Source organism: Micropterus dolomieu, linkage group LG17, assembly GCF_021292245.1.
Source record: "Micropterus dolomieu isolate WLL.071019.BEF.003 ecotype Adirondacks linkage group LG17, ASM2129224v1, whole genome shotgun sequence".
Taxonomy (NCBI): Eukaryota; Metazoa; Chordata; class Actinopteri; order Centrarchiformes; family Centrarchidae; genus Micropterus; species Micropterus dolomieu.
Genome location: NC_060166.1, coordinates 469,401 through 485,726, shown reverse-complemented (window position 1 = coordinate 485,726; position 16,326 = coordinate 469,401). Strand labels below are relative to the sequence as shown.

At 40.2% G+C, this 16,326-nt stretch overlaps 2 protein-coding genes across 2 annotated transcripts in view; both read right to left on the bottom strand.

The window, feature by feature from the left end:
• stard5 (StAR-related lipid transfer (START) domain containing 5) overlaps window positions 1-5,270 on the bottom strand; it is a 7,363-nt gene extending 2,093 nt beyond the window's left edge. The window contains exons 1-4 of the mRNA XM_046074360.1: window positions 4,718-5,270; window positions 3,345-3,394; window positions 2,415-2,547; window positions 1,853-1,970 (exon numbers count right to left, since the gene is read on the bottom strand). Coding sequence (XP_045930316.1) covers window positions 1,853-1,970; window positions 2,415-2,547; window positions 3,345-3,394; window positions 4,718-4,807 — 391 coding nt within the window. The 5' untranslated portion in view covers window positions 4,808-5,270. The remainder of the gene's footprint in view (window positions 1-1,852; window positions 1,971-2,414; window positions 2,548-3,344; window positions 3,395-4,717) is intronic.
• A 446-nt stretch (window positions 5,271-5,716) lies between these two features.
• The window catches only part of LOC123986223 (transmembrane channel-like protein 3), a 45,394-nt gene continuing 34,784 nt past the window's right edge, over window positions 5,717-16,326 (bottom strand). Inside the window, exons 15-22 of the mRNA XM_046074361.1 lie at window positions 15,236-15,303; window positions 14,756-14,884; window positions 11,601-11,711; window positions 10,008-10,133; window positions 9,830-9,908; window positions 9,267-9,309; window positions 8,902-9,175; window positions 5,717-7,384 (exon numbers count right to left, since the gene is read on the bottom strand). Of these exons, the coding sequence (XP_045930317.1) occupies window positions 6,385-7,384; window positions 8,902-9,175; window positions 9,267-9,309; window positions 9,830-9,908; window positions 10,008-10,133; window positions 11,601-11,711; window positions 14,756-14,884; window positions 15,236-15,303 (1,830 nt within the window). The 3' untranslated portion in view covers window positions 5,717-6,384. The remainder of the gene's footprint in view (window positions 7,385-8,901; window positions 9,176-9,266; window positions 9,310-9,829; window positions 9,909-10,007; window positions 10,134-11,600; window positions 11,712-14,755; window positions 14,885-15,235; window positions 15,304-16,326) is intronic.

Here is a 16,326-nt window from a genome sequence, read left to right as displayed (position 1 = left end):
GGGACAACTCCATCGTATTGAGGGGAGGATTGACGGGGCCATGTATCGTGGAATTCTGGACCAACATCTCCTTCCCTCAGTGAGAGAGCTGAAGATGGGTCGAGGATGGGTGTTTCAGCACGACAACGACCCTAAGCACACCGCCAAAGCAACAAAAGAGTGGCAGAAGAAGCACATCAAGGTTCTGGAGTGGCCTAGCCAGTCTCCAGACCTGAATCCAATTGAAAATCTTTGGAGGGAGCTTAAAATTCGAGTTGCCAGGCGACAACCTCGGAACCTGAATGATTTGGAGGCTGTCTGCAGGGAGGAGTGGGCCAACATCCCTGCCGAAATGTGCACAAACCTTGTCACCAACTATAAAAACCGTTTGACATCTGTGCTGGCCAATAATGGCTTTTCTACAAAATATTAACATGCTGTTTGTCCAGGGGGTCAAATACTTGTTTTTCCTCATCAGATGGTTATCAATTTTAATAAATTCATATGATGTGATTTTCTGGAATTTTCTTTGGGATTTTGTCTTTCACTGTTAGAATGTACATATGATTAAAATTATAGATCGTTGCATTCTTTGTAAGTGGGCAAACCTGCAAAATCAGCAAGGGGTCAAATACTTATTTCCCCCACTGTATTTCTACAGCTCCAATTCATGCACTATTGTATGTTAAGTTTTAATGCTTTGGAGGGCTACAAATCATCACTGCTAGGTCTGAATTGCTTTTTGACCCTGAAATATCTGAGATAATATGAGCAGTTACAGAGGTGGTATTCTGCTCATTTTCAGGTTCAAAATCCTATTTAGGGGTTGTACCAGAACAGGTTTATAGGGTTTCATTTTCAAAAAATACCATACTGCACATTGCTGCAGCTCCTCTTTTCACCCTGTGTTGAAGGCTTCGTTTTAGCTATGGAGTGATACATCTTGTCTCTAAATGATCTTTGTTGGGAGTTGCACATGAAAAAGCATAATACCACCTCATTAAAGCCGAGATTATTCTCTATTTATTTCACTGTTTGTCCTTTGTTCCCTTTCACTTCTTTACATATCTAAGAATTATGATAAACTGCTTCTTTGGTGAGTTATCATAACCAATAGAACTGATGGCCAAACCTCCAAAAATAAGAGTCGAATTGAGCTGAGTTGTTCAGGGTCAGCAGCAACGTGTTTTAGCCACCTAAAGAAGGCCCCCTGAAAAAAAAAATCAGTTCAATTGTATCCTATATTTAGAATATTTTTGGTGCTTTACCTGCTGTACAGCCATTTCCTTTGGAACTACATTTTCTCAACCATAGATCTTCGTATCCAGCTTGTTTGGCCGAGGTTGTACATAATCCTCTTCAGACAAGTGATCACTGCAAACATGGAGTTGTCCCAATACTGCATGTTGAGTGTTCTCAGCCAAGTTACACTTATGCGTGGGAATCTCTTCCATTCAGATAATGTAGTTCCAAAGGAAATGCCTGTCTGACAGCAAGGTAAGCGCTGAAATTATTAAACACATGGCGTACATTTGACCTGATATTGATGTCTTTCAGTGGGCCTTCTTTAAGTGGCTAAAACACATTAGCTGCTGACCCTGTCCACACATTGCTTAGCTTCAGTGCCGGTACAACTCTCTGCTTCCCTGAACTGGGCCATCTACAACAGGTAATAAAAAATCCCCAACTATCCCTTCAATCTGTTTAGACTTGTAGTGTTCCTTCAGCATACTAAAATCTGAAAGAGCCTTGCATCCAAATCAATCCTACAAGTAAACCAATCCAGCCCCTTCTGCAGGGCACAATGAATCTGAAAAAGTACAAAAGAAACAAGTACAGGAAGCAGAGGAGACAAGAATGAGTCGTTACGCACCATTTGATGAAATGGTGCCATCTTCGTATTGTTTAACTAAAATAACATCTACAAAGTCTCGTGGAGCTATGATACCCATAGCTGCTGAGGGAGTGACTGTTCGGCAGATAGAGATGTCCTGCACAAGAGTGGGAGACAAGGGAATGTACTTAAACAAAGCACAAGCAAAAATGGATATCACAATGTACGCATTTAAAGCTGCACGAGGCAAGGTTTTCATTTTAAAACATGTATGTGGATTTGTTCTAATTGCTCAGATTTAGTGGGTTGGGAAGGGTAACTGGCAACAAAGGTTGGATTATTGAACCATGAGTCATGTATGCCGTTTATTGACACAAACTCACTAGATTTATGGTATTGCAGTTCAAAAGTTGCAGTTTCCAAACAGCGTTGCTGCAATGTGTTTGCCACCAATATGATAAGAGACCTAGTGCACCTTTAAAAATAATTCTTTAATGAAAATCAAAAGAAATTTGACAACTGTATGAAGTGAAACTGTTAACTAATACAGAAAGATCATGACAAAACATCCTGTGATCAGAAAAGGACATTAGTAACACACCTCTGTGATTTGTTCCAAAAGCTCAAACTTTTTGACATTGTTGTCCCACTTGACTCTGAGCCCGTTGGGTACTGGTTTCAGACACTCCCACACTTTCTCCGGGCTGCCGCTCACAACCCCGTCCCCCTTATAACTGCAGAGGAAGTCAGATGATAGTCAGGACAGTACATTCTCAAAGCATGGCTGCTGTGAATTAGAGTCATACATTCATGCACAGGCTAATGATTTAACAAATAAACAGTACATTTCTTCTGCTCTGCATTTTTCCAGCCTTGAAAAAAAATGAAAACATGGCTAATTCCTAATACCAGTTGGTAGAGTTCTAGTCCACACCTTCCTTAAACATAATAACACATAATATATTTCTTTAAAAAATGATGAGGCATAAATAAAAGTCTAATTCTACTGTCGTGTACTCAGTGTTCATGGTGTTGCCTAATGTGTTCTGGCCAAAATTCACTGTAGAAGACTTGTTCAAGACAAGGCATCGGAAAGTTACACAAAATAGATAATAGATAACAGTACCTGGTGGTAGCAGCTCTTACAATAATATGTAAAAGATAAAGTAGCATCTGTGATACATTCACAACAAACCACCTTTACCACAAGATTATTCCCAGAGGGACATCTCGCTGGGAAATGGCTTTTAATTTTTATCAATGCAGTTTTAGTTATCATGCAGGACAGGCAGCATAATATAATAAACATATGGTCAATTGAAGGCACAAGCCCTGACTGTTATCTTTATCTCTGTGTTCACCCTGAGGACAACTCGTCCACTGAAAAACTAATCTACCCATGGGACACATAAAGTAAAATGAACACCCGCACAAGAGCAAAACGTCTTCTTAACTATCTACGGTTTCATCGGTGTTCAACTGTTGATTAAATCAAAACTAGATGAGAAAGAAAAAGTTGAGCTTTTCTCACACATTCCCAGGGAACTCAGACGAGGGACGCCAAGACACAATCACGTCATTCTGCCAAAGAAAACAGTGGATTTACAGTGAGCAACATTAACCTGTGTAATGAAGGGCCTGGTACATGCTGTTCCCTCTGAGACTCAGAGCTGCAACGATTAGTCGGACGAAATAAAAATAATAGCTATTTTTGCAATCAGTAATCGTTTCGGTAATTTTTCAAGCAAAAATGTCAATGCTGGTTTCCTGCTTCATAAATTAAAAGGATTTGCTGCTTTTCTTTGTTATTTATGATAGCAAAATAGGGGTCTGTGGAGTTTGGACTGTTGGTTGGACAAAAGAAGCAATTTGAAGACAACACTGTGGGCTCTGGTCAATTGTGCTGAGCATTTTTTACAATTTGTTTTGACATTTTTTAGACTAAACCAGAGGTTTTCAAAAGTGGGAAGCTGTTCCAGGGGTGCTCAGTGAAAGAAATATTACATTACTTTTTAAAAGGAGATCGAAGAGAATATCCTAAAGGTGTGAGATTTGGTTAAAGAGATAATTCAGACACACAGTAGTTTGAGCAAATTTGTTCCCACTTTGCCAGTCAGAAAAAAATAGATGTCTTAGGAGATACCTTTATGTATAGTGTCTGAAGTTATGTCAAACAGCAATATTAGGTCATCTGTAACTGTTGAGTGACTATGGCATCAAATCAAATCATGACGCTTTAGGCATCTGGGACTTGAGCAAAACTAACCAACCACCAGTCCCTGACTTTGAAAAAACCCTGAACTTCACGATTAATCCTGAAAATAATCAGTAGATTTATCGATAATGAAAATAATGATTAGTTGCCGCCCTCTACATTAAAAATAGGCATAATGCATTTCTGAGTTCTTACTTAAGGAGTGACTGTGACAGAAAGTTCACTCTCAGGTCAGCCATCACTGAGCACCAGTGACTGAGCCTTGACCATGGCTCTCACAGTGTGTCTAGCATCGTTGGCACAAGTTGGCCCTTAACTGGACCCAACTGTTCAGCCAATGAAGCATTTTAGTTCAGTGTTAGTCTTAATTAGAATGTGTGGGTGACTGGGTTCTGACAGACGTGCTGAAGCAGGAGGATATATTGAACTGAGATGGTGAATTTCAGCACAGTAAGGAACAACAACACTCGCTTGGTGCATGCTACTAAATTAAAAAGCCCAGCCTCAAGTTTCGTAAAAAAGTTCTTCACCCTGTCATGCCAGGTAAGACACCTGGCAAGGCCACATGAAGTGACACATTTATGAATGTACCCGTTGGTTCTCTAGCGTTATTCCAGAGAACAGCATGTATCAGGGCAAGTGGATGTCTTGCAATTTCATATCAGACAATAATAACAGCAAATGTTTACCGATTTCTTGCAGACTTTCCACCCGGACTCATCCCTCTTGTAGCCCAGCAAGCAGTCAGCCACCGCCTTCGCTTTATGTTCGTAATCCATAATAGTAAAAGTTAACGTTACCTTGCTAACCCAATTCACTTTGTAGACTAACGTTAGCTGACGGTCCAGCGGCTCCGTGACCGACACACGATGCTTTTTTTCTCTCAGTTCAACAGAAACTCAAAGTCACACTGTACCTGGACTATGTAACGCAGGTGCAGCCACGACATGCAACGTTGCTTAACGTTAGCAAATAGACCAAAACCTGCTCGGGTGAGCGTCGACCGCCACTACAAAGCTAGCGTTAGCCAAAATGAATGAAACCTGCTACACAATACCCGCATCCTTACCAAGCAGCTAGCTCGCGCATACGAGGTGTGTGGAAATAAACCATCCACAATTCCTGTTAACTGTAAAATCGTTTTGGCCTATTCCCGCGCGACAGGCCACATTTGTCTCAGCTAAAGCGTTTAAAAATTTAAGATTTCCCTGAAATACGAGAACCGTTTGCAGAAGTGACATATCCAGAAAATATAACTTCCGGTTGTAGCTTTCAAAACAAAATCCCTATATAAATCCCTATAATCACTATATACAAACCTAATCATTTATGACTATCTGCCATGTGCTTTTTATAGCATTTAGCACAACATTTACAAGTTTAATAAAGTGTTGTACTATTGGTTTATGCAAAGCAACACATTGATTCAGCGACTATTTAAACATATTTTATTATGAAGGCAAACGTGCCCGACTCTTTCTTAAAATCTGGTTGGCTTCACGCACCTGCGGCCAGGATCATAGCTTGTTGCTGCAAAGCAAGTTGGGAATTGTAGTGGTCATGTCATTCCAGATGTAATGGTGTTTATTGAGGCCAGGTCAGAACTATTTTATTGTGAAGTGTGCATGGAAATCAAGAGTAATTATGTTAGCTGTATATGTTTAATGGCTGGTATTACACAAGTAGAGTTAAAGTAGTGTGTTTTATTTTTTTACACATTGCTACAATATCCCATTTAATTATCTGACATAGCTGTTTCAAAATGATATGTACAGAAGAAAGAAATCGCATTTATAATAATATGCTCTCTTTCAATGCAATGTGTTAAAGAGGTCATATTATGCCTTTTGGCTTTTCCCTTTCCTATTCTGTGCATGTAATAGGTTTATAAAGTAAGAAAAAGCCCAAAGTCTAGCCAAAGAGAGCTACCATCTCACACAGAAAACACTGCTCCTAAACTGCCTAAAAACAGTAAGTCCAGCCTTTAGTTCCATAACCTATCTGCATCACTATGTAACACGCTTCACAATGCTCGCCTTGCACCTGGCTAGTAGTCCTTAACTAGGTACTGCGCATGTGCAACTCCCATCAAAGATCAGCAAAAAGTGAAATGTTTCACTCAGTAGCTAAAACGGACCATTCAACACAGGGTGAAAGGAGGTGTTGCAGGAATGTGTTGTATGACAAAAATATGGTGTTTTTTGAAAATTAAACCATGCAAACCTATTCTGGTACAACTGCTAAATAAAATGATGAATAATATGACCACTTTAACACCTGGTAGCATATACAGCCTATCTATGATATTTTGAGAAATTCAGAATACGTAACAGATAAGATAATTTTAGTAAAGATGTCATACATTGGAGCAGACCAGGTCATTTGACTCATTGACATTTAAATCAAAACTGGTTTTGGATGTTTTGGCCAGCTTTCCACGCCTGGCATCACACTTGAGATAGCGCTCCTTGTTGTGGATGACTTGAATGTACTGGTCAGTGCTGCTGTTCTGCTGGTCACTGCTGGAGGCCACGGAGGCGGAGTCTGACTCGGTCAGAGGGGTCTCCAGCTTTGGTCTCGCCTTGGGCTTCACATGAGACTCCATGTGCCTGGTCCTGGCTGGGGACTGACAGTGTCTTCCTGGGGAATGGATGTGACGCCTGGTTCGCACAAGAAGAGGGTCTGCTCCTTTCACATTGGCCTGGGACCGGGACTGTGACTCTAAATCTCCCCAGTCTATTTCTACTTCACCATCCTCCTCTTCATTATCTTCTTGCACTCCATATCTTCCTCGAGCAGTGTGGCTGTCTTTAGCCATGGACGCATGGCTCTCTACACGGTCACCGATGTAGAAGTGTGCAAGGTGGTGGAGGTCAGAGAGGGAACAGGGCCGATGAGCCTTCCCCAATGACATCCTTCTCCTGCCTTTTCCCTGGTCCTCCTCCTCCTCCTCTTCACTCAGATGCTGCTGTGATAGGTGGGACAGTTGAGGATGTGGTTGGTGGTGAGTGGTGCGGGGTGTGTAGCGTTTGATGTTGCGTGGGTACAGCTCCAGGATCTCTGCAGGCTCCTCCATGAGGTAATGGCGTGGGATCCGTGTGGCTGAGCGCACCAGCTTCTTCCTTGGCTCGTGCTCATTCACAATTACATAGCGGGTGGTATGACCACGCCGTCCACCATAACTCTGTGCAGTGACGATCCCAGTAGCCTCGACAGGACGTATGGAGCGTATGGTCTTCCTGTACAGGGGGTCAGAGTGGATGTTGTCAGAATAGTGAGCTGGGGGATTGTACGCCATGTGGTGGTAGGACTTGGACCTGCAGGCCCCACTAGGGCCACCAAGAAATTGTGGGGGCCTGTTATGAGAAAGGACAACAAATAAGAATCAGCATATTGATAATAATTATGCAATATTAGCGTTAGTATGTTATTGCATAATGCTTTCAAAAAGCATGGACTGATTTGAAATGTCTGCACTGCATTGCCACATGATCGTGTCATTATTTTGACAAAATTAAAGGAGGCATGATGCTCACTGTGATGGCTACTTAAACAGATTTCAAAGACTATTAAAAGTCCTGAAATTAAAAACCAATGGCTACATGGAAGCTTGAAAAGCATGTTAAAAAACCTAAAACTTTACTCTGATGCTTAGCAGTGATATAATATATATGCTATTTGTACAAAAATGGTCTTAAACACGCAACAATACAGGTATGGTCTTTTAAAGCCAGTATTCAGCAGGTTTGGATTCTACCCTTATCATGCCAAAACATAACTTACAAGTATACAGAGCTTCCCACAGAATATTAGTCATGGAAAAGAAACTGAGACAGCATTTAGAAAACTGTCCACTGGTTAATGCTAAAGTAAGTACAAATTAGGGCTGAACAATTCATTTTTTTTATATCAAAACTCACAGGAGCCACAATTTTTAATATAACTTTAAAGTAAACAATGGATCACTGATGTTAAAGTATAAAGCCATACATTCCTTTTTCCAATCCATTTTAACAAGCAACTTCATTATTTTAAATGCATGAACAAGATATGTCTATGTACATATGTATCTTCTTTAATAATGTAGACCATGCTAGGGCTGACCCCAAATAGTCGAAGATTCGATGTTTCGATTCTCACAGTCGAAGCTTCACAGCGAAACAACGATCTTGTCATTTTGGCGATATGGGTTGCTCAGCGTCTGATATTACATAGACCTACCTGTTTTCTTCCAATAAATTAATATACATATACCACACAAAGAATATTTTATTGTTTTAAAATAGTACTTGAAATAGAACCGCAAGCAGTTGTCGGCCGCACAGCATGCACACAAAGCTCTTTCACAAGACTAGCGAATGGCAGGAGAGCAGAGAGAAAATGTTCAATAATAAGGCTCAGTTTAGCTGGAAATGTACATGAGATAGGATGAATAATCTCCCCATTAAGAAAGACGCTGTCCGCATTTACGCACCAGGTACAGCAGCATTATGTCATTGATTATTTGAATCTCCCGACACTCTGACAGGATTGGTCAACTGACAGCAGCCTCTCTGATCATGATCATTTACACATGATCCATCAGTGGAGCCACAGACTTGTTAAGAGGAGCCGAGCTCCCCCGTAGTTTGCACCTGTTCTACAATCTCGACCACTGGATTCTCGCAACAGGAAATAACATTACCTTTTTACCCATGGATTTGTTTTTCTGCTGCCGAAATGTTTCTCAGTGTTGGTGAAACACCAGTTAATTTGCAATATTTTTTATAAATGAAACTGATACTGAATTGTTCAGCCCTAGCACTGATACTGATGCAAACAGACAACATGTATACTTTTTGCCCTATATCTATCATGTCAGTGTGTCTGAGACCTGTTAGGTCCATGCTCCAGCCTGGGTTTGGGTAGTATGGTTACTGTTGGACTTCTGACAGATCCAGCCATCCTTCCTCTGTTCAGTTCCGAGCGAGAAGCTGATTGGGCGATGGTGCGGATGCTGGTTCCGCGGCGAACAGGAGACTGAAAGTTTGTGACGCTACCATTCCGCCGGGGAGATGGAGTGTGGATGGAGGCCTCCTGGCTCGTGATATCGCTGTCCTGCTGATCTGGCTTTTTGTCCACTGCAGCCTCTGGAGCCTGCAGTCTCGCTAAGGTTGGGTTAAATGTCACAGGGTGAGGGTCACGACACTAGATATAATGAAAAACACAGAGGAGACCTGAAAAGAAAAACAGAGATACCTGCAGCTATCTGGAAGACTTTCTTCTTATCCTCAGTCCGCTCCTAAAGAGATTAAAGGACAATTCCACTTTTAGACAGACTGAGACCGTCACATATCATAATGTTCAGTTTGGAATGGATCTAAGGTTAGTAAGATTAGTTTTTATTATTATGTTAGAATTGTTTGCTTAAAATGAAAAAATGAAAATGATTATGCAGTTGCAATTGTTGCTGAATAATGTTCTGTCGATTGACTAATCAAATAATTTTGATTAATTTTGAAACAGTGTCGCCATAGTTAGTTTGATAGGTGGTCCACCAAAGAGCACTGATTTATTTTTTAACTGTAAAATGTTCGTTCAGTACAAACCCTGGGCATCATTTTTTAATGACTGAATTCAAGGTATCCTTCAAAATAAAAATAAGATATTTGTAACCATCCAGTGTAGTTTTGCCTAGTGTTTTGCATCCACAAAGATCTCTAAATGCTCAAGGTTTGTCAGTTAACATTTTGAAGTTACATAATTTAATTCAGTCCTAGAAACTATACAAATTAAAAATAAATATTGCTTCAGAAACGCACAGTCTGGAGCTGCATCCTCAGCTGGTTGTTCGTGAATTTGAGGGATCTGGCAATGGCCTGGAGATAGTATATCAGCATGCTGAAACACACAGGGACACAAGTCAAGAAGGCATGTTATATGAGTGTGTGTGTGTGTGTGTGTGTGTGTGTGTGTGTGTGTGCGCGTGTGCAGTCTTACAACAGCAGAAGCAGTGCAGGCAGCACGACGACAGGGCTGGTAATGTAACTCATCACTTTACTGAACCACAGGGGGAAGTCACTGGCCACTGTCTCAGAGATGATGTCATAAATCTTCTCTTGGCCACTGAAAAACACATTTAATCAGAAACAAAATAAACACAACCACACCTAGGAGTGCAGGTAGCTGCTCCTCCTTCAAATTTGGTGACTGCCAATTATTGCACAGCAGTATCCAGCAGGGACTGAACTTTTGTTCCTGGACATCATCTGCAGCCCCCTTACTACCAACTTGTGGACATAACCCAGACTGCCAAACAAAAACACATTTAGCCTGCATCCACATCCAAGCTGAGAGACAGCATCAACTAAAGGCAGCTACATTGTAACTTACCGTAAGTAAGAAACACCTTTTCTAAACTGTAGTCCAGACCCTTCCATTGATAGAATATGTATGTTACAGTGATTCATACTATGTCTTTGTGTATAAAAAAACCAGAGACCTCCTGGTCTCTGCATGCTTGTTTTGTCTGTCCTCATTTGCTAGGCTTTCTGTGTGTGTTGTGTCACTTTAAACTCATAGTACTGTCTTGATGGTTTTAATTATGTCTCCTTTTGATGTAATGTGATTTTATTTTGTAATCTAACTACCTGCACAATTTATCTACTTAACATGGATTTGTTTCGTGTTCATTGCTTGCATTGTGCTTTTCCTGCTCTCCACATTGCTTGCCTAAGTCCTTTTAGCTTTTTGTCCTGTTCAGCTGCTTTATGTTTTGCCTGCTTTCTCTTGTTATGAACTACATGTTGTCTGTTTTATTGTTTGTTTAAATATGCATTTTGGCTAACCCAGGCACATTTAAAGTGATGTTTAATGTCAATGTGCAGTATCCCTTTAAAATGTAATACAAATAAAATAACATAAAAATGATGAATGTTATAAGTGGTTACATGGGCTAATCTTAATGGAATGTTCTGAACATTTGAATATACTCTAATTTGCTGTCTTAGTAAAATGACGAGATCCATATCAGTTTCTCTTGGGTTTCTTAGCACAAAGGCTTAAAGCAGGGAGAATAAGCTCCATCATCATCCAAATGGGTTTTATAAACACCTTATAAACCTGTAGATTAACCAACAAGCTAGTCAACAATGTCCAATATGTCTGAGTTCAGTTAGGACACTTACCTCTGGCAACCACACAAGGACAGGACATTTTGGATGCTGTGTGCAATTTGAGACAAAGTGTAAAAGTGTTGGAAGGTTTTGATTTTTGATGAAGCCCTACAAGCAGGTTTGTCTGGAGTGCTTGTGCCAAGCTAGGTTAAATAAAACCTGTTTGGCTGTGATGTACTGACGGGCTACAGGAAGAGTGTTCATATGGCTAACCACACCTGTCCTCAAGAGAATAAAGACAAGACTAGAAATGGGTGTGTATTTCTGAAAGTCTGCAGCTGCAGGGGTCAAAAACAATCTCACCTGTCATCGTAGTAAATAAATGGATATTGGACAACAACAGATGGAATTGATATAATTCTGGCCAAAGTGTTGCTTTAAACAACAAAAACATGTATGCCATCTAAACAGCGTTTACCTGAATGGTCCACAGTGCTGCGACGGTCTGTATCTCACTATGGCAAAGATGGTGGGCAGCATACACAGAAACAGCATGAAAAGCAGCATAGCAAGGTAGAAATTGTTTGATCTAAAAAAAAGCAATGCAAACAGAACATGGGTGTGTTAAAATGAACACATTAAGAGCAATCTGCATGTTGAAAATTTTGATTACTGTCAACATGTTTGTCCCATTCATCTACTTCAAATAAGCTCTGCTGTATATAAGAACATGGAGCATTTGTCTTATCTCCTATCTAAATTTGTCTTCACTGACCTCCATAGCATTGTACCACTATGTATAGTGATGTAAGACTAAAACATGTCTCAAACCACGAGAACCTGGAATCCAGTGTGCATAACCACATAAGTTACACAGGTATTCGTGCTGTTGAAGTCCCATTCAGAGCTATTCAAGCATCCCAGTGAAATGAGTTTAATTCTTAATAAGAAAAGGCAGGTTTAAAAGCAAAAGCAGGTTTAAAAAGAGCAAAACATCCTGGCGGCTGTGGCTCAGGAGGTAGAGCGGGTTGTTGTTGCTGTTAATCGGAAGGTCGGCGGTTCGATCCCTGGCTCCCCTTGGTTGCGTGTCGAAGTGTCCTTGGGCAAGATACTGAACCCCGATTTGCCCCTGGCGGCTGTTCCGCCAGTGTATGAGTGAGTGTGAATGTTAGTTTCCGTTTGAGCACTTAGGCTCAGTGTATGAATGTGTATGACTGGTGAATGCAGATGTAGTGTAAAAGCGGTTTGAGTGGTCGAAAAGACTAGAAAGGCGCTATACAAGTACGGAGCATTTACATCCTGGTGAATAGTTTTTTACAGACACTGTTCCTCAACACCCAGGCTACTGCGTTCTGTTCATTAGGTGGAAACCCAATATGGCCACTGTTTTTCTTAATTAACATCCTGTAGAAAGACAGCTGAAATCGTATGTCTTTATGTGACTTTACCTCCACTGTAAATAAAATACAATGGACTTATGTTTTTGAAAAACCTGGTCCTGTATGAGTATGAATTAAAGTCGGGGTGTGCAATTTTAATCCAGTGAAAATCTCCTCACAGTCCTGAAAATAAATCCAGCGTTTGTCTTCAGCCCTAGTTCTGTAAATGGGAAACTTACAAAGTGACCCGCACCTCACCCACAACATTATTCTTTGTTGTTGTTCTCTCTATATCATGTTATTTGTCAAGGTACTGGATTTCTCCAGAATCGATCCACCTTCAACTAGGATTACATTCATGAAATTCAAATATAGTTTTAAATGTATACAGCAAATCCTTTGCATGGCCAGGTGCAGACAATTGCCTCCAGAAGAGACAGAACTCAACCATTTTTAAACCAAAACAACTAAGCTGATAACAACATATCCTGTTCAGCAGCTTAAGCAAGAAAGAGGACTCCACAGTGCACTGGCATTTTATCACTTACAATTTTTTTATTTCAATGATATATAAATCTGACAATGACAAATCTCATGGTCAACAATGGATGAAATGACGTGTAATGTGGAAGGGGTCACTGGTAGTGTTCAGCACTAGGCTCACTGTATCCAGTCTTTATGCTAAACACTCCCTTACTTCAGCTCCGTGCCTGATTTTGAGAGATATACATTTTTGCTTTGCATGTTAAACATTTTCTAAATACATTTCCATTGCCACCTGGCAAACAATTCTCTCATTAGTTAGTTGCTACTTTTTCTTTTTTGAGGCCAGGAACTACTTCAGTGATGTTTAAAAAATCCATACCATCACCAACAGAAATATTGACATAAATATATTCAAGTTTCTCAGCACTCCATAATTATGAGAAATCGGCGTAAAAAAGCCTTCTTTAAAACTTGTCTATATCAATCAATTTAATGTCTAACATGAAATCTTCTCTCAGCTCGCTGACTGCCTGAGTGTGGGTGTGTGTGTGTGTGTGTGTGTGTGTGTGTGTGTGTGTGTGTGTGTGTGTGGCTGCCTGGATTTTTCCACCACATCTGGCAGTGACTGATAAGGACCAAAAGAAGCAATGGCAGCTTTGTTACATAAATCAGTGTGGGCTGACCGCCTTAGGCCTGTGTATGTGTGTGAGTATATGTAGGAAGATGCATACATACTGTAGAACTACACAGTGATGTGTTACCGTCACAGCGGAGCTGGAAAATGAAAAGCTAGAAAACCATGATAATGTGTAAAAAGAGAGTTTCATCTTCATTAAAGGCAGGATCACATGCACACACTGTGCAGAGCTGAGTGACTAGGGATAGAGTATGTGACCAAGAGAAAATATATGGATTTAAAATGATGTGTCCTTTTGTTCTGAGAGTGTGTGTGAGATGTTAGTATATATAATCTGCTGTGCATGTGTGTAAGATTAGGCCTGACTTTGCTTTTTCCCTTTAAAGCTATTAGAATTATATTATGTACCACAAATTATCAAAGCCACTGTTAAAATATATATAATAATAATGTATAAAATATAGAAAGTGCTATTTTGAGAAGAATAGTTATAATGTTATGAGCATTAAGTGATAGTGTGACAAGTATAATTTCAATACCCCCAAATCTGTGATAAGAAGTTGCTTATTGGTGAAACCTATAGCTTTAGGTCATTCACATCCCTCATTTGATACGAAAGCTGACAGACTGCTTTCCACAGTTTACTGTGCATCCCATAATATTACAGTTATATTATAGTTTTATTCTCAAAATATTACAGTAACTCCTACAAAAACTTGTGCCATTAGCAAACCACATGTTTAGATAGTTTTGTACATGTTAATTACTACATTCAAGAATTTTCCTTTGATATATTCTGACACCTCCATCATGACATGTATTGCCCCAAAAACACTGCTGATCAAGGAACAGTTCACTTTTGAACTTTGACTAAATGCACTTACTTAGTTTTAATCTAGTAAACTCATTAAGCAATAATGCCACAGGCATGCAGTGTGTTATATTGATTGTTATCTTCATCTTTTTTGTAATTTTGGTTATTTAAATGCAGCAAACTTAATAAACCACCCAATTACACATAATAAGAGCTGGATCACTGTTACATTGCTAGACTTCAGTCCAGTCACCAGTAATTAGTATTATAGGGTGTGTGTGTGTGTGTGTGTGTGTGTGTGTGTGTGTGTGTCAGACCTGGAGGCTCGGAACACCTGCTGATGGGGAACATTGCAGGTGAGGACAGCCCAGCTCCTCAGATACATCAGACCAATAAGCTTTAACACGTTGAAGGCAGGAAGACAAGGAGAGAAAAATGCTCCCATCCTTGAGGAAAGGAAGCGAACAGTCAGTAACACACACACACAGTCACTGGGGTCTTGCCCCATATTAAAGACATTACATTCAGTGGTCTCACTTCATTATGTTCATTGCTGCAAGAAGACATTTCTGAAATGAGTTGAGGAAATACGGTTGAGCCAGCTACAGAAGTGTAACCGAGAGATTATCAAGGGCCGCAGTCCTTTAAACGGGGTCATGGAGACTGTTCAGACTATTAACTCTGAATTAGATCCTCTATTACACAAACCAGTGGCAAGGCCAAGGTGATACAGTGGAATTAATTCTCAATATTTCATTTTCTGTCAATTATGTTTTTAGACAAATCTTCAGACTTACCAGATCATTCCTTGGTTATATATCAGATGCAAAACATTCTCTGCTATTTTGAATTCTCCATATTCAGGCTGAGAAAAGACAGAAAAAGCATTACTCTGGTGTTTTGATGTTATGTCTTTTAGTTTTTCATTCATTGGATGTTAAATGAAGGTTCAATGACCTGGGGGGTTTACTGGAGGCTTATATCAATATGATTTGCAAAGAAAATTTGTTTTACTTATTGTTACTTGACTTGGATGTTTTATGTCTTACAGTGGTGTGAAAAAATGTTTTCACCCTTCCTGATTTCTTACTTTTTTGCATGTTTGTCACACTGAAATGTTTCAGATCATCACACTACCACCACCATATTTTACTGTTGGTATGAAGTTCCATTTCTGAAATGCTGTGCTACTATTACGCCAGATGTAATGGTAAAGTTAAACTTTTGTCTTGTCAGTCCACAAAGTATTTTCACAAAAATCTTCATCAAGATCTTTTCTGGCAAAACTGAGATGAGCCTTTATGTTCTTTTTGCTCAGCTGTGGTTTTCGTCTTGGAACTCTGCCATGCAGGCCATTTTTGTCCAGTGTCTCGTGGTGGAGTCATGAACACTGACCTTAATTGAAGCAAGTGAAGCCTGCAGTTCTTTGGATGGTGTTGTGGGTTTTTTTGTGACCTCTTGGATGAGTTATCGCTGCCCTCTTGGGGTAATTTTGGTCGGCCACTCCTGGGAAGGTTCACCATTTGTTTTCGCCATTTGTGGATAATTGCTCTCACTGTGATTTGCTGGAGTCCCAAAGCTTTACAAATGGCTTTCTAACCTTTTCCAGACTGATAAATCTCATTTACTCTGTTTCTCATTTGTTCCTGAATTTCTTTGGATCACAGCATGATGTCTAGCTTTTGAGGATCTTTTGGTCTACCTCACTTTGTCAGGCAGGTCCTATTTAAATGATTTCTTGATTGAGAACAGGTAGGGCAGTAGGCCTGTGTGTGGCTAGAGAAATTGAACTCAGCTTTTCAAAGATGAACCACAGCTGATTTATGTTTTACCGGGGGGGGGGGGGCAATCACTTTTTTCACTCAGGGCTTGGATCCCCCCCCCCCTT